General features: G+C 34.3%; 1 protein-coding gene across 3 annotated transcripts in view; it reads right to left on the bottom strand.

Annotated features, from left to right (window-relative positions):
• Window positions 1-24,545, bottom strand: part of EMC2 (ER membrane protein complex subunit 2) — a 111,836-nt gene that overhangs the window by 78,518 nt on the left and 8,773 nt on the right. For all 3 annotated transcript variants that reach the window (XR_007472570.1, XM_004282939.3, XM_033411239.2), the window contains exons 2-7: window positions 23,114-23,227; window positions 22,533-22,597; window positions 20,226-20,311; window positions 13,092-13,149; window positions 3,144-3,229; window positions 2,934-2,993 (exon numbers count right to left, since the gene is read on the bottom strand). Coding sequence is in view for 2 of the 3 variants with exons in the window: in XM_004282939.3 (XP_004282987.1) it covers window positions 2,934-2,993; window positions 3,144-3,229; window positions 13,092-13,149; window positions 20,226-20,311; window positions 22,533-22,597; window positions 23,114-23,227 (469 nt within the window). In the remaining variant the exon portion in view is untranslated. The remainder of the gene's footprint in view (window positions 1-2,933; window positions 2,994-3,143; window positions 3,230-13,091; window positions 13,150-20,225; window positions 20,312-22,532; window positions 22,598-23,113; window positions 23,228-24,545) is intronic.

The raw sequence follows: 24,545 nt of genomic DNA, 5'->3' as shown, positions 1-24,545 counted from the left end.
AATTCCCTTTGTTATAGAATTTTATAGTAAGGCTGTACCTACAATAATCACAATCATAATCAATCTTTACTAAACTGCTCCCTGCTGATATAACATCTATTTTTAACTACAAATCAAGTACAAAAAAATTCAGTATCTTTGTTTAAAATACATATTTTTGTTTATAATATGTACTGTGGGTTAAGGCATAAATCATGACAAATTTTTTATACTTAGAGCAAGTGTCTCAATGTGATCAACTGGTGTGACATATACCACTAGAATAACTGTATCTAGAATTTATAAATCAGAAGCAAATTTAAATAAAAATAACTTAAAGACATAAAAAAAGTATGTGGCAGAATTCTATATCCCCTTTTCTCTCTATAAAATCACTGAATAGACTTATATGAACAGTCTACTGTGGAAATTTATTTGGAGTAAAAAAGTCTACATCTAGATTCGCAATGCTGCCTGTGACTTACTATAACTATTAATATGAAGAAAAGAATGTCAAAATATTAAATATATCAAGCAATTCCTAAATTGGTTCATTTTTGCCACCAGGTCCACAAAACTGTGGTAAACTGACATTCCACAGTAACTTACTACTTGTACCAACAATACCCTACCGAAGACAATGACTTGCTCAAACAAGTTAAATGAATTAAGTGAACATTCTAATCTTCATACAGTTTCAAAAAATCTGAAGACATTTATTTCCACTCACTGTAAATCTGAATATCCCTTCTAAGTGTTCAATTAGAAAAAATAAACATTGTGTAAGTAACTAGCTTCAAGACCAAAAAGAGTTTTGTAATACAAGATAAAAGGGTAGGCAGAATGTAAGTATCATTTCCCATGAAAAGAAACTATTTTTCAGGTGCTTTTCTGTCTTTGTATCTCTTGATTTCTTGTGATTCTTCAGTTCATTTCTCTTAAATGTACATCCAACCCTATCTCAATAAACTCTTTAGAGATGCGAAACAAAGCAAAACTGAATGTGGCTATTACAAGGTGAGGCAAATAATAAATTTAATGATAGGTTAAAAATAAAGTATAACCTATTTGAGAACTAAATATAGAAATATTACAAATACATGTAAAAAGGTAAAATTGATAAAGAAGTAGAAGAAAAAAACATATATATTTATATAGTTCTTAGAGGACAGAAAACCTGAAAGCAATATAAATTGATATATCTGACCATCTAAAAATATAAAGTTTCTATAAGTTAAAAAAATCAATATTAAAAAGACATAATAAACAAGGATATATTCTTGACAGGACAAAGGCTCATATCATTTACATAAAGAGCTCTTAAAAAACGTGTAACCAATTTTCACTTATCAAAATTTGCAAAGATTAGAAAGAATAGTAGCACCTGGTGTTGTTAAGTGGACATTCTAATAATTGCTAATGTGAGAGTAAACTGACACTACCTTTCTAGTGCACATCTAGGAATGATTTATCAAAACCACTGAAAATGTGCATATCATTTAATCAAGTAATTCTACTTCTAAGAATTTAGCCCAAGGAAAAATTTAAATAAAGATAATCATTATATGTATGTGTAACTGAATCACTTTGCTGTATACCTGAAACTAACACAACATTGTAAATCAACTATACTTCAATAAAAACAAAAACAAAACCCTAAAAAACAAACAAAACAATACTGAGCCTCCAATCTATGAATTTGGTATTATTTAGGTGTTCTTTAATTTCATTAATTAATATTTTATAGTTTCCAGCATACAAATAATTTACATTTTAATAAAATACTTTATAAATGTTGACTTTAAAACAATGAAAAATAGAAACATTACCACTTAACCAAATACACTACCACTCTTACATACGTAAGAGAAAGCTAAGTATATTTACAAATATGATCATACAAGCATCCAAACATGGTTCAGGAAATAACTTCCAAACAAAAAACAAAGAGAATCTGATAGCCAGCATATATAATAGAGAAATGAAAAATGGTTCCCAGAATACAGTACACATTCATTAAGTGACATTTTATTTTCGCCGCCACTTTTATTAGAATTACACAGATAATACATTAACTCTATTTCACATACATATATACCCCTGAGAAAAGGCAAGAGACAAGTATCTTCATTCGATATTATTTCCTATGTCAGCTATTTGTACTATGAGGATGAGGTTAAGTATTCTAAGTATTCGTGCACAGTAAGAATATGTGCATGAGAATCTGATTCTGTTCTCTGAAAAGGAAGGAAAGAAACAATGTGATATACTTCAGACTCCTCACTAAGAAAAAAGGGGAAAAAAAGCCTGCCTCTAGATAGAGGTTAGCGTTAATGCTGTGATATTAGAAAACTTGCGCTAAGACTGGGCTAATCCTCTCACACTGGGATTTCCTCCTGTCACTGCAATAAAAAAAAGCTAACAAAAACATTAAATATCCAATAAGCAAGTTCCTACAGCATTCAACATTCTTGATTATTCTTGGTTTTTTACCCAGGCAACAGAATGCTTCTACTTTGCAAGAGTTGATTCTCTTGGCACTAAGGCTAATAAATGCATACAATTGACAGAATTTTTAAACAGCAGGGAGTATAATACTCTTTGTATGTAAGAACAATTTAAATTCTAAAAATTCACAATTTTGATTCACTAAAAATAACCTTAGCTCAGCACATACATGCCTTTCTAACTCCAAAGAATGCCATCTGTATTTGAAAGAAAACTCATTTCCCAAACAAAAATAATTTAGCAAAACACAAATGACCTACTTAAAGCAATTCACATATTATAACCAACAAACTGTCGATTTGTTTTTCTTCACTTATTTATTTTGCTAATTTAAAATGACGTGATTCATACCTCTCACCAATCCTTTAGAAACTACTATGCCTTCTGAACTTATATAGTGATGAAAATTGCACTCCTTAACGAAATTTTATGTGTTAACGACTTACTCATGTTCATTGATATAAAGTTCTGCAAGTTCATGCCAGGCTTCTTGGTCTCCAACAAATCTGGTGAGAGGAAAGGGAAAAAAAGTAAGTGTGTAGATATTCTATAAATGAACAGCATGGAGGCAAAAAGGAAAATCAAATGCAAATTCCATTTTAATTAAAAAAGATTTATCAGAATAACAAAACACAATCCTCTTGTAAGACACTCACTGTTCCAGATACTCATTCAGTTCCCGAATGGCCTCCACATTTTTCCCCTGGGCTTTTCGAATGGCAATCTTACGCTTTCTTGCAGCCTGTGGGTTGACATTAATAAAGGATTAGACCCTCATGATTCCCTGGGTTTTTGTAAAGAGGTAATTTGACTGTGCAAATTATTATCTCAATGCCAGTGAAATTCCATTGTAAAACTACTGCTTAGTGGGAGTTTATAAACATACCCCATGACATCCCACTGGGGAGTTCAAACATTCCTCTAACAATCACATGTGCTTTACTTTTGATGTACACAATGTATGCATCATTTCATTCAAATAAATAACCATCCAGATTCTGATAATTACAAGCCAGCAGGGAATCCTAATCTTTATCCAGCCTAAAGTCCTTTACTCTGTCTCATTCATAAGATCTGTATCTTAAGAGATAGAGGGATAGTGGAGATTAGAAAATAATCTTACTGTGGCCACTTGAATGTCATTATACAAATATGGCTTCAAATAACTTTTTTCACAATTTCAAGAGAAAAATCTACCTAAGAGTCTTTCAAAACAATAATATAGGTGCTGAAAGAAATATTTTATAATAGACAAAACATTTAAAACCTGCAACTTAAAGCTTTTTAAATATATAAAAATCAATGCCATTTATTTATACATTCATCAAATATGTAACAAACATCTGTTGTTTGCCAGGTACTGTGCTGGACAATGAAAATATAAGGATAAAAAAAAAGGAAAAGATAATTCCTTGCAGGAGCTCAGTCTGATAAGAGAAAGAGACATCAAATAAAAAGACAATAATAGAGATATCTAAGATGTTGTGGCAACACAGAGGTGATCCTAACAAGGCTGTGGCAGATGGGAGGAAGTGGAAGCACAGGAAGCAAAGAGCGTCCCAGATGTGATACCTGGGCTGAAAGAGAAAGTGCAAGTAGACATTAAGAAAGCAGAAAAGAAAGTTGTGTGGAGGGACGATACTGCACAGTAGGAGAACACAGGAGCAAAGGCATAGGAGACAGCAGCATTGTGTATAATCAAGACTGTATGTTTGGGGCTGAAGTGACTGGAGGGCTCTGTGTGAATTATTAAATTTATATCCCCTCCATCTCTGTTTAATTCAATGCAGAAGACTAAACAATAAAACACTATAATTAGGGCTAGGTTAGGCTTATTAATTATGAACATGATTGTCATTGTTTTATGTAAAACACATTCCACAAGATACAGACAAGGGAAGTACTGTAAAATGAATGGGGCCTCTTTAGACCAAAGGAGCTATCTGTCCTGGGGTGGAAAAGGTGGGTTTTTGCTCTGAAAAACTGAAAGTCAAAATATCAGAGTGAATCAAGAGACTCCCAATAAATATGACCAAAAGCAATATTTATAATAATAGTAATAACAATATTTCAGTAATGAAAGAATGACACATTTGTTAAAAATGTTATATGGTTCATGCTGAATGCCTACCAGAACACCTGCCACACAGCAGGAACTCAAATATTTTTGGAATAATTTCACTATGCACAACAATGAAAGTGCCATAATAAATGTAAAGTTTAAGTCTCAAGAATTCAGAAGGAAAGGAAAAGTAAAGCTCTAAAAGTAACTCAATCCTAAAGCCTTTAGGAAGAATATTAGACTTCAAATGTACGCCTTATTCCAAAGTCCTTCTGAAAATAGGTGAGGATTAAATTAACACAATTAAGAAACTAATTTCTTTGGGGCATATATTATCTAATTTCACCAGTTCAACAGAATTTGAAACATTTTTGTTTATTCATTTCATTTTTGATGACACTACTTCTTCCACAGGCAATATGTTAGAGCGGAGAGTCTAGGTTTTGAAATAAAAAAAAACAAGGAACTGAATCCCAACTCTTGTCACTTACGAGCTTTCTAACCAAGACCAAAACATCCGACCTGCCCAAACTTCAATAATACCACCAATCTCCAAGTATCAAAGTGAAGTATCTAACACAGTACACAGCATATAACAGTACTGAATAAATGTTATCTTCCTTCTTTTTTACCTTTGGTCTATGCTTAATATATATGTGTTAAACCTTGCCAAAAGCTCTGCCTATGAGATCTTTAAAGAACTGGCACAGGCTTGCTTAGTTTAATATTGATATATTGCCCCAATCCTTACAGGATTTGTATTAGCTGAAATGAGATATTGTATAGATGCAGTGAAACTTGTTGAAAATACTGCATTCAAATGCCACAAATAAGAGACAAAAAGTCAAAGTATAAACATGAATAGCAACTAATACCTCTACAGTAAGAGATGTGGTATGAACACTGTAATGGACACCATTATTCACAAAATGAGTTTCGTTTTTTTAAAAACACCTGTCTAATATTAACTCATTTTCTCATTGATTTGACAAGAGAATCATGTCTCTACTGTTGAACAAACACCAAAATTTTTAGGTCAGCAGCATTTTGCAGAATACAGTTTATAAAGCACTGCTAGTGTTTCAAAGATAATTAATCTTTAAAAATGCCTTTTTAAAACACAATCCTTTTGTAAATAATGAAAAACAGAGGTTTAAACAACCTAAATGCATCAAAAGAGGTAGGATGAGAAGTAGGATCTCAAATTTCTGATTCCCATTCTAGATTTATTGATAAGAGTTCCTGAAACTGAAATATTACAGATTAATTTGTTACTATTATTTTGAATTATGTATATTTATAGTAGGTGGAATGCCATAATTTTATAACGTAAAACAGAAATTCAGTATTAACTTTGTAATAGCCTATTTTAAAAACTAAGAGTTTTCCACCTAACAAACACTTCAGTGAAGTATAAGCAAAGAGTTTAAACATAAGGTTTTACTAATCAATTTGTGAAACATGCCCCAAAATCTCTACTATAATAAGCAATACACTGCTTAACCATGTAAGGCCTAAGATAATAGTAACTTATCTCCTAATATTATAAGGTTTAAAACACACTTTTTTTTTTTTGTGGTTCGCGGGCCTCTCACTGTTGTGGCCTCTCCCGCTGCGGAGCACAGGCTCCGGACGCGCAGGCTCAGCGGCCATGGCTCACGGCCCCAGCCGCTCCGCGGCATGTGGGATCTTCCCGGACCAGGGCACGAACCCGTGTCCGCTGATTCGGCAGGCGGACTCTCAACCACTGCGCCACCAGGGAAGCCCTAAAACACACTTTTAAGAGGTAACTATTCAACTATGCAAAGCCAGTCTTCCTAATGAAACTATACATGACAGCTTAAAGAAAAACCTATATGGCAATCACTATCATACAGGCAACAATGGATCATTAAGTCACATACAACAGCCCTCTACAGAAAAATACTACCACATTCTGGCACAAAAACCATGATCATTTAAAATAAGCATTAAGCAGAGATTTCATTTCCGGCCAAGATGGAGTAACAGGGAGCGGTTGTACCCTCTTGCCTGAGACCATGAAAGAACTGTACTATATATATAAAACAACCACTTTTAAGGCATAGGACGACAGGCAAAAAAGGAGAGTTGATCCCTGACAGGCAGAAACAACTGAGGTGGGCCCTGACTGACTGCTTTGAGAGAGTTTCAAGGGTGCTGGGCAAGAAAAGAAAATCAGGTTGAGCTGTGAGTTCATAAGGAGCTCAGAGTCCAAGAAGATCAAAGAGGCTACAGTTCACGGGACAGAGTACAGGAGAAGAGAGAAAAATACAGAATGGAGACTCTAAAGAGATTCGCCTTGAATCCCAAGGGTTTCCCTCGAGTACTCAGGTTCGCACTGATCAGTGCATGTGTATGTGGAAAGCACTACAGCCAAGGAAAGATCTACCAGAAAAGTTTAGGAGAAAATGTGCCCAGAGCTCACACAGGGCTGGGAATAGTGCCCCTTCCTACCAGCCAGACTGGAAAATGCCATGATTCCTGGGGCAGTGAACAGACTACCCAGAAGAACATAATGGGGAATTAATTAGTCCCAGTATAAACACTGTTCTGGTCCTGTCTAACAAAGACCCAAAAGGATGAAATTGTTTGCAAGTAACTTAATGATATCTCACAAGAAAGCTCAAACAATATATATAAGAATACAAAAATCAAAAGGAGCAAAGAGAACTTTAGAGCATGATGGTTTTGTTCATTATGATTGTGGTGATGGTTTCACAAGTGTATACAAATGTCCAAACTTATCAAATTATACACCTTAAATATGTGCAGTCTACTCTACATCAATTATATGCCAAAACAGTTTTTAAAATAGCACTAGACATTAAGTAGAGTCTTGACTATCAATTTCCATTTATATTTCTTTCTTATACTTTTTATCTTATAAAATATGCCAATATTCTGAATTTTTCTATATTTCTTGTTTAGATCAACCTTTGTAAAAGTCAGTTTAAGTCAAAAATGAAAACTGTTCCACATTTTACAAGCCATTTTAATAATGGAGTCAGAATTTCTATTATAAACTATGCAACTTCAAAACATTCTTATGACCATAAATTTCGTACATACCTCTGTATATGTACAAGGAGCTAGCTAGCAATTTTTCCTGAAAGACATATCACATCTTAAAAAAAAATGAGGCCACGTAGGGAGAGAACCTAGAAAATGATTAAAGGGTTAAGGTCTACCAGCAAAATACAACCTAGAAAGCCCCCTACCCCAGATGTTGGGACACAGAAACAGACCACGCCAACAAAGGGAAAGCAGAGTTCCAAGTTCTTCTGCCTCCGAGGCTTATGCCGTGACCCTGGGAAATATGGCATTCTAAAAGCATTTTCAGGGCCTTCCCTGGTGGTGCAGTGGTTGGGAATCTGCCTGCCAATGTGGGGGACACGGGTTCGAGCATGGGAAGATCCCACGTGCCGCAGAGCAACTGGGCCCACGCATCACAGCTACTGAGCCTGTGCTCTGGAGCCCGCGGGTCACAACTACTGAGCCCACGTGCCACGGCTGCTGAAGCCTGCGCACCTAGAGCCTGTGCTCTGCACACAACAAAAGAAGCCACTGCAATGAGAGGTCCACGCACCTCAACGAAGAGTGGCCCTCGCTTGCCGCAACCGGAGAAAGCCCGCGCACAGCAACGAAGACCCAACACAGCCAAAAATAAATAAATAAAATTTATTAAAAAAAAAATAAACCATCTTCACTCTTGGCACAGAGGCAATTACATCTAATTCCAAAATAAGACTTCAAATATTTGATATATCGTAACAGGCAGCTCACAATTGGAGGCAAAATCTGATCTTTCTGAAATATGAAATATAACTAAAAAGATAAGAATTATTGTACTTTCTTTCTGAAAGGCATTCATTCATTCAACAAGTATTTACTGAAGGCATATATGCTAGGCATTGTTGCATGCAATGGACATAATTTTTCCCTCAAAGAGCTTTCAAAGGATGAAAAGCCTACTTTTACTTTAAAAGCAGGCAAACAAAAAACTGACCGGTGTTGGGGTAATCTAAAGGATAAAAAGCTCACAGTGAGCCTAATTCAATACTTGATTTTGATGAGCTGGTGACGAAAATTTTCATACTTCAGAGTTATCCTTCTAAAATAACATTCATATCTAAGTTTGCATCATTTGTATATTTTTATTGCAAAATATACTTTCATCCAACCCCCATCCTCTTCAATTCTACTTATCCTAGGTTTAGATCCCCATAATCTCTAGCCTAAGACAGAACAGCCTCCAAATTACTATTTCATCTCTTTTCACCTCTTTCAAACCAACTCCCGTATTACTGACAAAGTTATCTCTAAAAAAAAAATCTGGTGGAATTTCACTAATCAAAATTTGACTTCATTCTCCATTTTCTAAGAATAAAAATTAAAATTCTGGGGCTTCCCTGGTGGCGCAGTGGTTGAGGGTCCGCCTGGAGATGCAGGGGACGCGGGTTCGTGCCCCGGTCCGGGAAGATCCCACGTGCCGCGGAGTGGCTGGGCCCGTGAGCCATGGCCGCTGAGCCTGCGCGTCCGGAGCCTGTGCTCCGCAGCGGGAGAGGCCACGGCAGTGAGAGGCCCGCGTACCGCAAAAAAAAAAAAAAAAAAATTAAAATTCTGTTACACCCAATATCTTGCAATAACTTATAATGGAATCTAATCTGCAAAAAGGCCCAAATCACTATGCTGTATACCTGAAACTAACAGAATATTGTAAATCAACTATACTTCAATTAAAAACAAAAAAAGAAATAAAAATGTATTGATAATGCAGAAAAAAATTAAAATTCTAAAGTGTAACATACCAGGAGGTTCACAAATGTAGACTTTCTTGTATCGCTAGTCACTCTGAACAATGAACCAACTAAAAGGTATAAAATATTGTTCCTTAGAGCCCTAGTTTTCCTCAGCAGTAAATCAGTCAGGAAGAAGGGGGAGGTTAAAACTTACAAAGAGCACCAGAACCATGCCCTCTCTTCAACAAGAATAGAAATGAAATTTCATGCGAAAATCGTGTTAAAGGAGGCAGTTCAAAAAGAGAAATACACCTGGCCCTTTAAGCCCTTTAGAAGATATTAAACATCACTCATAATGCAAATTAAAACAAAGTAACATTTTTAACTAATTACACTGGCAAAGGTTAAACACAAAAAAAGCTGATAATATACCACCTGGGAGGATACAGGGCAAGAAGCACTCTCATATACCAAATAAATGAGTATAGACAGCTAAAAAGCTTCTGTGGAGGGAAATCTGGTAACAACTATCAAATTTTAAAATACATGGACCTCCAGACTAGGAGACTTCACTTCTAGGAATCTATCCTACAAATGACATGTACTGCAACACTGCTTCTGGGAAGAATATATCAGATACCAAGGGGACTTAATTAAAAGAAAGTTTTCCATCAAGACAGGGATTATATATCCATGCATTACAATGCTATGCAGGTACCTAAAGGATGAGGTAAAGGATGTGCTGACAGCACACGAACTTTAAAAGATATTGCTAGGTAGAGTATGCTACCATTTGCATTTCCAACCACTCTCCCTGTCAAAAGTGACACGCATGCACACACACCTATTTGTGTGTGCATGAGAAAAAATTTCTGGAAGAGTTCTTAAGAAATTGTTAACAACGTTTGCCTAAGTGAAGGAGGACTTGAGATCAGGGGTGGGAGGACTTATTTTTCACCATATACTCTGTACTGTTTGTAATTTTTTAACATGGGTACATGTTACTTTTTTCAAAAGAATATTTTACAGCTTTTTAAAATTAGATGAGATGTCCCATTTAAGCAATCTCCCAAAATCTGAAAACTTCCATTTTAATCACTTTATTCTTTTTTCCCTAGGTAGGCCATGTACTTTAATAATGCTAAGGCTTACTCATGTCATTCATGGGATACAATGTCTTTCCCCAGCCTACCACCTTTGTCTTATTTAAGCCATACTCATCCTTCAAGGCCTACAAGGCTCAAAAGTAATGCAGCAAATCACCAGAGTCAGGATTCAATAAGTCTATTTCAAAGTCCATAATGTGTTCATTATATCATGCTATCTCTCTAAAAACAAAGTCAAGGATGGTGTCTAATTCATCCTGATAGTCTCCACAACAAGCATGTTGCAAGCACTCAACAAACATTTTTTGAAAAAATAATGAATGAATGTGAGAGGGAAAGAGAGCTCCTTAAAGCTTTAATGAACAGCCTCATTTCTATACTGGATATATAGGAACACAGAAGCAGATGAAAGAGTCACATGATCAGCTTTAGACTATGCAAAGCTCTACAGTATAAAAGCTTGAATTATAACTATCGTGTCTTCTACATAGTAACTTTACTGTTTAATATAAGTAAAGTCTTCCCCTACTAGACTTTATTAGTTCTAGGTCTTATATGCCTTTGTTTTTCTCCCTTAATGTCTAACACAGTGCTTTCTATGGATACAGTAACAGAAATAGTGTCTTTATTCTTAGTAACACCAACATTTTTGTGGCTCTTCACAGGTACTCAATAAACATTTACAGAAGGACAGAAGGGACTGAGGGGAGACTAGATAAAAATAATATTTGACGAAAGAATAGTACATCTAGCAAAGCTGAATTTAGTTACCTTGTTCTAAAATGTTTACCTAACAACTAAATAATTTAGTTATTACCCCCTCATACATAGTCTATGAGGGGAGCCAAACCATAAAACATGGAAAGTACTACAAAGATAGAATAATATTTAGTTACATATTATCTGAGAATCTGAAGTAGTGAAATACTTTATTTAAAATATGCCCAACTTTAAAATATGACTCCTAATTCAAAAAAATAAATTACAAACTATTAATCTTTTAAACTAGTATGAGAAAACTACATGAAACAACTTTTCAGAAATCTGATGTCATATTTCATATTACACAGAAATATCACTGTGTAAAAAATGAATACCTTTGAAACTGTGGTAAAGTCTTAGAGCTGAAATAAGTACATGAGAAAATCTCTAGGAAAAGAAAAATGGGGCTTTTTATAAGGGACTGTTTTATTAAGACAGATGGTAAGCTATTAGGATAAATAAGATTTAAGGATTATTCAGAACTTCTCAATTTTAACTCTCTTTTTATTTGGGATATCTAAATTAACTGGGTTTTTTTAATAACAGGTAGGCTTGCAGCTCTGTCAAAATTTTCCCTGAACTTTCTATATTTTGAGAATCCTCACAAAATGATGAATCCTTACCACTCAAATATCTACAAAACACAACACCTAGAAAGTTTCCAGAGAAAATATCCCTGGGGTGAGACTGTATTAAAAGCAATAATCTAAACCATTCCACAATATATATATACACATATCAAATCACCAAGTTGTGTAACTTACACAATGTTAATTATATCTCAATAAAGCTGGGAAAAAATATTATTCAAGCAAAAAAAAATACATATTCCTACAGGTAACAAAAGGGGCAAGGAGAGATCAGGGATTTATGACCAATAAATGCCTGGTATAAATGCTATCTAAAAATTGCATACTTCAATATTAACTTCCAAACTTAGCATAAATAATTTAAAATGAATCAAGTTACCAATGTTCAATCAGTATTTCTGCATCTTTTAATCCACAATCATACATTATATGATTTTTTAAAATGTATATTTTTAATAAACTACTTGGCAAATAAGAGAAAACCTTCACGTAGTTGTATTATGTGTTAACATAACAATCTGTCTCTATAAAGGGAAAAAACAAACTCAAACTGATTATTATTTAAAAACTCTAAAAATATTTACTTTACTTTAGCAGGCATATGTGTGTATGGATAGAATAATATGAAACACTGAAACGCCTGATACGTTATCTAGCATCTCTGACTTTTCATTTAGTAAAAGGTAAGTCTGAGGGAAGCCATTATGCCAATATAGTAAACTAAAATGTTCTCAATATTAAAAAAAAATTTTTCACCAGGGTGTTTTTAAAACAGATAAACTACATAAGTATATTTGAAACAAATCTTCTGCCCAATAAACTGAGATAAATATTTGTTCAAAATCAGAATTAAAGATGTTATATTAAGGAAAACATATACATATATATATCCCTATTCAGGTATAAGGAAGAAAGCAAAACTGAAAAAAAAAAGCCTTCATTAATCAATTCCATATACTAATTACTGAGGTGACGTCTTTCATTTTTGATGAAGACAACTAAAATATAACTACCCAAACCAGAGAAGTTAGTATTCCATAAACTTCAAAGTATTACAAAAACAATAAGCTCTGCTAGGTGTTTTTTTTTGCAAGCACATAAAATTCATTCTTTCTAAATTTCAACTAGCTTCTTTCTAATAAGAGATATTGTAAATCAAATTTTACTGAAGAATTTTAGACCTATTTTTTTTAAATGGCCCATCATGAAATATTTAAAATAACAAAATAGAACATGGTTCCATGTGTTTTTTTCCATTATTTCCAAAATAAATTAATTTCACTTCTTAAAACGAATTGATCTTCAGCACAACCAGCTAACTTACAGTGTTAGTTGGATCTTCTTGTAAAATTCGATCATATAGCTGTATAGCATCATCATATCTATTTAAAAAGAAAAACAAATATCAAGAATCATTACCTTAAAATTTAGTGACAAATAGTAAATACAGAAAATGATTAAACTGGCAGGACTTTATATGCATTTACAATTGCTACTAAGCCTCTTCTGATCTTCACATGACAGCAAGTTTGCTACAATGTCATTTTCTAAGCAAAAAAAAAAAAAAAAAATGTATAAAGTATTTATAGAAAAACTTACTTCAAAAACATACTGATTCAATTTGGCCTAAATACAAAGGTAAAAACTAGCAGCTCAAAGAGACACCTTTGTGGTCCTAGTTATACATAGAATTACAGCTAATAAACCATGAAAAAAAGTTTAATTTTAACAAATATATTCACAAGGAAATGATCTAAGTATTAGTTCTCCTTTAATAAATATTTATGACAGCTTTTCTTAGTTGAGCTGGTGAAGTTCAATTCATTAAGTACCTATTAAGTATGCACACATAATACACTTTGCTGGGTTAGTCTCATACGGGAAATAGTTAACAAGTTTATCAAATGAAAAAATAATCAAATATGGCAGGATATAACTAAGAAGCCAAAATTAACATTATATGATACTCAATCAAAGGGAGGAATACATCAGAAATCACATAAAGAACTTTACCTAACAATATACTCCTATACACCGTGATCTTATTTGGAATACAAGGACATAGTCGAGTGATTCTGAAATTCCCTCCTAACCATATCCACAACCCCCAACTCCCTTCCAATCAATTTCTCCACTTCCGGATATAGATCTTTAGAGAAAGCAAAAAACGATGTTTAAACACTTTTACAGCAGTATTTATAAAACTAGGGACGGCAGATATACTCTTGTGATCTATTCTTAAGTTCCCTATGATAATTTTTTTATTTTTCTCTTAATGTTATTCAACACATGAATATTCTATATCATCATGGTGACACATCTTTTAATCAAACACCAGCCCACAATTTTAGTGACCAAGCCTGTATCTGTGGTTGTGATCATGCCAGTAGCTAAGAATATTTGACTACTGTAGCAGACTACTGAGAAAAATAAAATCAGACTTAATTTGTAAATATGTCCATACCATGCAAAGTCCAAATAACATCACTGTACACTAAGTTAATCAGACTTAGCAATAGCTCAAAAAAAGAAAATTAGTTTGGACACCAAACACATGATTATATAGTAGGTATGCTAGCCTCATAAGAACCTGCAACTATATGGAGAAAGAGAAAATAGTATCATTAAACAAGTATAAAATAAAGTATATAAACAGTATATAAACAAGGGCAAAATTAATGCCATAGAGCACGGGTTCTCACAAGACACAGTACATGAGAATCACTTGGGGATCTTTTCCCAACTATATAACTTCTAGGAAATATATTGGAAATGACAGAGGAAACTATTCATTCACTTCATTAATAGAATGATAATTTGAATTTTAGTACTTTCTAGTTTTTTTGGTATTTTATTAGAAACCATACATTGTTTTCACAGTTATATGAAAATATACATGTAAGGCACTAATACTGGTTTTATATTTGAACATATTTAAGTTATATTATAATAAAAAAAAGTAATTTATGTAAAAACTGGGTGTGATGATTAGTTTTATGGGTCAACCACAGGGTGCCGAGATCAAATATTATTTCCGGGTATGTCTCAGGGTGTTTCAGATGAGATTAGCATTTGAATCCATGGACTCAGTAAAACAGATTACCTTCCCTAATATGGGTGGACACCATCCAATCCCTCAAGGGCCTGAATAGAACAAAGGCAGAAGGAAGAATTTACCTCTTTTTACTGCCATACACTGTTGGAGCTGGGACATCTCATCTCACTTTCTCTTGCCTTCAGACCTGGTCTCAGACTGAATTACAGCACCAGCTTTCCTGGGTCTCCAGGTCACAGAGAGCAGATCCTGGGACTTCTTAGCCTCCATAACTGCCTCATAATAAATCTCCATTATATATATATGTATATGTATACACACACATATACACACATAAATATACATACATCCCACTGGTTCTGTTTCTCTAGAGAGTCTTGCCTAATACACTGAAGGTCCATAAAAATTTACCTTTAGTCAGCAACGTTCTCAAATCTGCCTGTCTATTCTCCTGCATTACACCCCTAACAGACTGATTTCAGTAGTGAGGACTAGGCAACTACATATTTTTTAAATGCCACAGATAATTCTAATTCACACGATCATGTATGAGAATCAATGGTTAAAGGTCCTGTGTAACAAAAACATATAACAGCCACTCTTTCAGAAAAAAACAGTAAAACCTTACTAGGTAAAATGATGATATGAGTTTCAATTAAAGAATAAAAGCTTAAAGAAATTAAAGTTCACTAGGTTTCTTAGAAACCTGAGTTAATACTTAAAAATAAATTATTGTTACCATATCAATTTTTTGTACGGCTGGAAAGAGGGTAGAATGATAACTATTAAAATGTGTTAAAAAGATAATTTGAAAAATCATTCATCTTGGACTCTGGGATGTGCTTTGCTATTCACATATTTTAAGAACGGGCTAGGAACTCATACTACTTGAAGTAAAACAAAAAGTGGTATTAGAGTAGAATACTGATTCAGGAGCAATCCTTTGCAGATTTCTTCCATTCTGTCCTCTGATTCAAAACTATTTTCTGCTAACCTATAATAATACTATTTTATTTATTTTTATTTATCCATGCCCTTTGCTAACTGAGAAGATCCAAAGATATTAAAATATACATATACATAAACACATAAGCCAAAAGCCAAGAAATAAAAGGGTTAAGAAAAACTATACCTATAGATCCTATGTGAAAAAAGCTGCTACAATTGAGGTACAAGTTAACCCTGTCTCACCTAAAACACCAAGTTAAAAAGGTAAGAAACAACAAGCTGACTCTAAAATGAATATAAAAATTTAAGAGACTCAGACAAAATCATCTTGAAAAAAAAAACCCACAAAGTTGAAGGACTCACACTTCCCAATTTTAGAACTTACTACAAAGCTACAATATCAATATTGGGATCGATACAGTGTGGTATATAATAAACATATACATCGATGGAACAGAATTGAAAGCCCAGAAATAAAACATTGCATTTACATTCAATTGATTTAATTGCCCAAGACAGTTAAATGGGGAAAGCAGTCTTTTCAACAAATGGTGCTGGAACAACGGGATATCCACAAAAGAAAGAATAAAGTTGGACACCTTCTTCATACAATATTAACTCAAAAGTGTCAACGACCTAAATGCAAAAACTGAAACTATAAATTAGAAGAAAAGAGGTGTAATCTTTGTGACCTTGAATTAGGCAATGTTTTCTAGAAACAACACCACAATGACAAGCAACAAAAGAAAAAATGAACTGAACTTCATAAAAAAATCAAAATCCTTTGTAATCAAAGACACCATTAAGCAAGTGAAAGACAACTCACATAATGTAAGAAAACTTTTGCAAATCATATATATGATAAAAAACTTGTATGTAGACTATATATAAAGAACTCTTACAACTAAATAATAAAAAGATGTGAATAAATAAAGTAACCCAATTTAAAAACAGACAATGTGAACAAACATTTCTCCAAAGAACATACATAAATGGCCAATTATTGCATGAAAAGATACTCAAGATTTCTGGTTCCTGGTCTGGCACATAAAGACCTTGGAAGTCATCACTACCATCCTCGCAAGAAAAAAGCTGACCCAACAACTCTTCTTAGATCCATCAGACAATTAAAGTTACAGGGCAAACCACTGCGTCCAAAATTGCGAGACAGGTGAATACAATCACAGCTTACTTGTGCAAAGGACTCCATCAAAAACTGTTACAACTAATAAATTCAATAAAGTTGCAGATATAAAATTAATATACAAAAATCTGTTGTGTTTCAATACACTAATAAGAATCTATCAGAAAGAGAAATTAAGAAAACAATCCCATTTATAACTGCATCAAGAAGAATAAAATACCTAGAAATAAATTTAATCAAAGAGCTGAAAGCCCTATATACTACAAACTGTAAGATACTAATGAAAGAAACTGAAGACACAAATAAATGAGATGATTATCTCATGCTCAAGGACTGGAAAAATTAAGATTAGTCAAATGTCCATAGTACCCAAAGCAATCTACAGATTCAGTGCAATTCTTAAAATTCCAATGCCATTTCCCACAGAAATAGAATAATCTTAAAATCTGTATGGAATCACAGAAGATCTTGAGTAGCCAAAGCAATCCTGAGCAAGAAAAACAAAGCTGGAGGGATCAGGCTCCCTGATTTCAGACTATATTACAAACCTATAGTAATCAAAACAGTAAGGTACTGGCATAAAAACAGACACATAGATCAATGGGACAGAACAGACAGCCCAGACATAAACCCACACATATATGGTCAATTAATTTATGACAAAGGAGCTAAGAATATATCATGGGGGAGAAACAGTCTCTTCAATAAACAGTGTTGGGAAAACTAGACAGCCTGAATGAAACTGGACCTCTATCTTTACACCATACAGAAAAACAACTCAAATAGATTAAAGACCTGAACATAAGACCTGAAACCATAAAACCCCTAGAAGAAAATGTAGGTGGTAAGCTCCTTGACATCAATCTTGGTGATGATTTTTTGGATTCAACACAAAAAGCAAAGTCAACCAAAGCAAAAATAAACAGGTGGGACTACATCAAACTAAAAAAGCTTCTGCACAGCAAAGAAAAACATCAACAGAATGAAAAGGCAACTTATGGAATTAGAGAAAATATTTGCAAATCATACCTGATAAGGGGCTAATAACCAAAATATTATAAGAAATTATATAATTTAATAACAAAAAAACAAACAATCCAAGTAAAAGGGGTCAGAGCAACTGAATATACATTTTTCTAAAGAAGACACACAAATAGCCAACAAGTCCATGAAAAGGTGCTCAACATCACTAATCATCAGGGAAATGAAAATTAAAACCACAATGTGATATCACCTCATACTTATTAGAATGGCTATTATCAAAGAGACAAAACATACCAAGTGTTGGAAGGATGTGGAGAAAAGGGAACCCTTGTGCACTGTCGATGGGAATGTAAATTGGCACAGTCACTATGGAAAACAGTATAAAAGTTCCTCAAAAAATTAAACACAGAACTACCATTTGATCTAGTCAATTCTACTTCTGGGTATTTATCCAAAGGAAATAAAATTACTAACTTGAAAAGATATTTGAACCCCCATGTTCATTGCAGCATTATTTATAACAGCCAAGACATGGAAACAACCTAAGTGTCCATCGACAGATAAATGGCTAAAACAGTTTGGTGTAAGTACAGCTGACCCTTGAACAACGTGTGGGTTAGGAGCACCAAACCTACGGCACAGTGGAAAATCCATACATAGGGGACTTCCCTAGTGGTCCAGTGGTTAAGAATCCGCCTTCCAATGCAGGGGATGAAGGTTCAATTCCTAGTTGGGGAACTAAGATCCCACATGCCACAGGGCAACCAAGCCCACGTGCCGCAACTACTGAGCCCACATGCTCTAGAGCCCGCATGCCACAACTAGAGAGCCCACACATCACAACTACTGAGCCCGTGCACCACAACTAGAGAAGCCCGCGTGCTGCAACGAGAAGCCCATGTGCCACAATGAAGAGCCTGCATGCCACGACAAAGACCCAGCACAGCCAAAAGTAAAAATTTAAATTAAAAAAAGGAAAATCCATATATAACTTAAAATCGGCCCTTCCATACCCAAGGTTCTACATCCACAGATTCAACCAACTACAGACTGTGTAGCACTGTAGTATTTACTATTGAAAAAAATCCACGTACTAAGTGGACCCACACAATTCAAACCCATGTTACTCAAGGGTCAACTGTATATACAATGGAATATTACTGAGCCATAAAAAAGGAAAGAAATTCTGCCATTTATGACAACCTGGATGGACCTTAAGGGCATTATGCTAAGTGTAATAAGTCAGACAGAGAAAGATAAATACTGTATGATCTCACTTACATGTGGAATCAAAGAGAACCTGAGCTCACAGATACATAGAACAGATTAGTGGTTGCCAGACAAGGGAATGGGGAGTGGAAGAAGTGGGTGAAGGTGGTCAAAAGGTACAAACATCCAGTTATAAGATAAATTAAGTCCTGGGGATATAAATACAGCATGGTTTACTATAGTTAACAATACTGTGTTGTACATTTTAAAGTTGCTAACAGAGTAAACCTTAAACATTTTATCATAAGAAAAAAGAAATTTATAACTATGATGATGGATGTTAACTAAACTTATTGCAGTAATCATTTCACAAAGTACACATTTAACAAATCATTATGTTATACACCTGAAACTAATACAATGTTATATATCAATTATATCTCAATTAAAAAAATAATAATAGGGCTTCCCTGGTGGCACAGTGGTTGACAGTCCACCTGCCAATGCAGGGGACACGGGTGCGTGCCCTGGTCTGGGAAGATCCCACATGCCGCAGAGCAGCTGGGCCCGTGAGCCATGGCCGCTGAGCCTGCACGTCCGGAGCCTGTGCTCCGTAACAGGAGAGGCCACAACAGTGAGAGGCCCGCGTACCGCAAAAAATAAATAAATAAATAAAATAATAATAATAATAGCTTCTGTACCTTGAGTGCCTGTGAGGGCACTACACATATATCATTATTAATTCCCAAAACAACCCTGACAAGTTGGTAATATTCTTGTTTTACAGAGGAGTAAGGCTGAAAATCTTAAATAATTTGCCAGGTCAATAGCTAATAAATCCTTAGAAACAGGATAGGAAGCCTATTTTACTCCAAAGCATGATCCCAATTCCACTAGGCCAAAGATGGTAAATGGATTACACTCTTATGTCAAATTCTATTTAAGGAGAGTAACTTGGCAGGATTTAGGCTGAGAAGCACTTTGACACTATTCTGAAGCTCACTAGCAAAAGATCTTGCACAATTAACGATGTTGCCACGGGTATAGAAGGACCTAAATGTAAGAACCCATGTTTGCCATTTTAAAACAGGATCACACTATTTACAAGATTCAGTTACCTCTCCATGGCTTCAAATCTCATGCCAGTTAGTCGCTTGACTCTGTGACTGCCAGGGAACTGTCTTCTCAACTCCTGAAGACAAAACTAAAAAAAAATACTGGTAAAAAAGACTTGAAGAGTAGTAATTACACTACATATACTAAATGGGTTACAAGGAACGGCTTACATAGTCTTCAATGTTTTTCTTAAATAATTTCATTACTGAGATCTAATGACATAAGTGAAATTAATCAGTAATGAATAATGCGGTAAAAGAACTCTGAACTTACAGTGAGGACAACAATCAGTTCTCAGAAACTGATCAAGCTCTTAACTAAGAAAATGAGCAGATTATGAGGTCCACTAATAACTCTTCAAATACTACTACCATATCACTTAAAAACTGCTTCCATAATGTGTCAGGCACCACTTAAATAACTACAACTGCTTCCTGGCCTTTTCTTCCTAAGTATTGCACAAACATTCTCTTGATAAAAATTAAGTTTTTTGGTAGTAACCTCAAGTCCCTAGCAAATACTGTTAACACTTTGTTTAATTTTGCCCTGTTGAAGTCATATTCTAATCAATCACCTTGTCAGTACACATGTGATTTGGGGTCATAAAATACAGACACCATATCAATGGAGTACCAATCTCCTTTTGGCAGATATCCATAATTTACCCATCAACTCAACTATACAAATAATCAAATATTTATTGAGCACCTACTATGTTCTCAGCAACCTATAAGGGATTATAAGAGTCTTGGAAGTGCTAGAAATATTAAGCATGATAAAAATGGTCCACTCTAGTTCCCCCAACCATAACTGATTAAAAATGCCTTTAACTAATGAAGAAACTATTAACCAATAATAAAGTAAATTTTAATATGATCTGGAAATATAGCTTCAAAGTCTGTGGCTCTAAGTTCTATAATAAGAAAAATATTCAAGTTAGTCAAAACTGAAAATGATGGTCATTTATTTCTCTGACATCATGCAAAACTCATAGTACTTGTTCAATCAAGCTAGCTGTGCTGAACTTCTGAACCATTAAAAAGAAAAATACTGTGTTACAAAAGAAGTTATTACCTATTCACTTAATCTCCTACTTTACCAAATGGCATTTTGCTATACAAAAAAAAAACTTCAAAATTTCCCTCAAGATATAAGCTGCCACCTCTGTTGGTATTCAAAAGACTATGTCTCATAGGTTCTAAATGTAATACAACGGTTTCATGGAATATTTTTTATCACTGGTAGCTCCACTGGAGTTATGTGTATAGTCAACATGACATAATTACCTTGAAAAGGACAAAGCTAATTAGACATGCATATGTTCTTGGGTATTTCTACTTTCTGTTTTTTTTGTATTTCTTTTGGGCTTAAATGAGGAAGCAGTGTGAAGGAGCACTTAAGAGCTCAGAAATACAGAACAAAAGAAGAGAAACCACTGCTTCCTGATTTATATAATGAATATAGTGATAGTATCAACACAAATCAAATTAAGAAATAATTATAAAGATTAAATAAACCATGATGTAAAGCTTCTAGCATAGCACCTAGCACATGAGTGTTTAAAAATATAGCTATCATTCTTTTATTTTAAAATTAAATTAAAATTAAAAATTACTTCCATAATGTGTCAGGCCCCACTTAAATACCTAATATTAATATTTTAAGTCATGTTCTGTACATGTCAGGATTTTCTACTAATTTAACATATACATTTAAAACACTGTAAAACAGTACTTAACATTATATATTAAGTAAGTCATTTAACAACCCCCAAAATAAATGTTTTAAACTATATGCTTCTTATTTTTAACTCTATAATATGGCATAATTCACCTATTAAGTGGATAACCTTCACCAACTAATTTAACCTCTTCAGTGAAACTGGGATACTAAACATCTACTTCTCAGGATTGTTAAAAAGATATAAAAAAACATACTGTGTCCCAAAGTACCTAGCTAGTCCCAGCTACTCAAGAGTAGCACTGAGGGCTTCCCTGGTGGCGCAGTGGTTGAGAGTCTGCCTGCCGATGCAGGGGACACGGGTTCGTGCCCCGGTCCGGGAGGATCCCACATGCCGCGGAGCGCCTGGGCCCATGAGCCATGGCCGCTGGGCCTGCGCATCCAGAGCCTGTACTCCGCGATGGGAGAGGCCACGACAGTGAGAGGCCCGCGTACCGCAAAAAAAAAAAAAAAAAAGAGTAGCACTGAAAACCACCTACAGAAAGCATTCAATACAGCCATATACTAACTGCTTACACATAATTTATGAAGCAAATTAAATATAAAATAAAACAAGTTTAAATACCTACCAATGACAAGTCATCCCGACCATAGTCGAGGGCCGCAATCATCACCTGTTCATATATGATCCAAACTAGATACACAGAGGAAAAAACTGAATTTAATATAAAAATCTCAGAACAGAAATTAGATAATAAATTCTTCCTGTTTCTGATATTTTAAAGAACATTACTCATAACTGAAAATTGATTTATTGTATTACATCTGGAATTAAGGAAAGAAAGCAACCTTATGTTTTCAGCAATGCAAAATATTTTAATATAAGGTAAAAAAAAATCTCTAATTATTTAATACTTTTACTGTTTCAAAAGATCATTATAAAATACATTTTGACCTGACCAGGACTACAGCCTTGTGAGCTTTAAAACAAAAATGCCCATTTGATAGCTTCACTACTACCAACAATTGTAAGTCCTTCTCAAAATAAAATTGTCATTAAGACTTCCTAAGAAGTTTTTTAAAAACTAACAGATCATAGAGAGATTAATATGAACAGCAGAAAAAACATAATAATAATTTTTTTTAAAAAAACTAAGAACTGTAAATGAAACATGTGCTGAGCATGAACACAATAAATTTAAAAACTTACTATCATCTCCAAGCTTAGAAGCATATTCATTAATTAATTCCTCTCCAACTTCCACAATTTGCTCACTGTTTCGTGAGTTTTCTTCTCTCCATTTTCTCATTTTATCTCGCATTTCTGAAAAAAAAAATGCTTGCGATTACATATATATATACATTTGATTAATGTCAAACAGTTGACAAGATGAAATCAACTTTTTAAGAAAATACACTCACACTAATGTAAAAGTCTATGGTATCTCAAATTTCATAAAGCAGAAAATCATTTTACCAAGAGCAACAGATCCTTTAGAACAGCACTCCCCAACCTCTTTGGCATCAGGGAGTGGTTTCGTGGAAGACAACTTTTCCACAGACGGGGGAGGGGCATGTTTCAGGCAGTAGTGCGAGCAACGGTTCAGGCGGTAATATGAGTGATGGGGAGCAGCAGATGAAGCTTTGCTCACTCACCCACCGTTCACCTCCTGCTGTGTGGCCTGGTTCCTAACAGGCTGAGGACAGGGGATTGGGGACCCCTGCTTTAGAAGACTGAAAATGCATTACAACTGATATTACAACTATCTTTAAAAGTAGTGTACGGCATGGGTCTGCTACAAATATCCTCTATCCCTTTAAGCAACTATGGATCATAGCTTTTTTGGGTTACAATGTTCAGAATTTGATAAAAGCTAAGGATTATTTTCTCAGAAAAACAAATAAAATTATACATTGAAATCTCAAAAATTCAAGGTGCTCCTGAAGTTTACCCATTGACTCAAGAATATAAAATTTTCATAATCAGGGTATCATATTAGGCTATCAGCACTGAAGAAACATTCATCACAAAACTCTCTTAATAACAACATTACTACAACAGTCCATATAAAGATACACAATTACACAGGGAAATAAACAGAAGAAAAAATTAGGACAAAGGAAATTTTTTGATTATATATAAAGATAAAAATGAATAATGTAAAGTAAGGTCAAAGGCACTAGCAAACAACAAAAGTTGAGAGAACAACTTGTCATATTAATACAATAGGGAACTGGAGTTTCAAAGAACAGCATTTTGACAATAGCAGAAATAATAACTGGGGTGGGGGAGTACCTAACCCAGAAAAAAGATCCCTTTTTTATATGGCTAAGGTAGAATTAACTGTCCAGTTCACCAATTACATACATGCTTTCTTACTCTTACCTCTTGAAAATCTTACATATTCATCTGAAGTACTACCTTCTTCCTTCTATTGACATACATGTTGTACAGATTTAAATAGTTGAATTAAGTTGTTGTTGAACACATGAGTTAAATAAACAATATGCTATGCTTCTATAGAATATATCTAAGAGAAGCATATAGGATTTTCACTACCTTTATATGCATTACCTGAGTCCCTACAGTTCGAAGTCTACAAAAGAAAACAAAAATCATCATAAGATGAAAATGGACCCTA

The sequence above is a fragment of the Orcinus orca genome, chromosome 17, assembly GCF_937001465.1.
Source record: "Orcinus orca chromosome 17, mOrcOrc1.1, whole genome shotgun sequence".
In the NCBI taxonomy this organism is placed as follows: domain Eukaryota; kingdom Metazoa; phylum Chordata; class Mammalia; order Artiodactyla; family Delphinidae; genus Orcinus; species Orcinus orca.
Note: the sequence above shows the minus strand (reverse complement) of the source record. Positions and strands in the feature narration are given on the sequence as shown.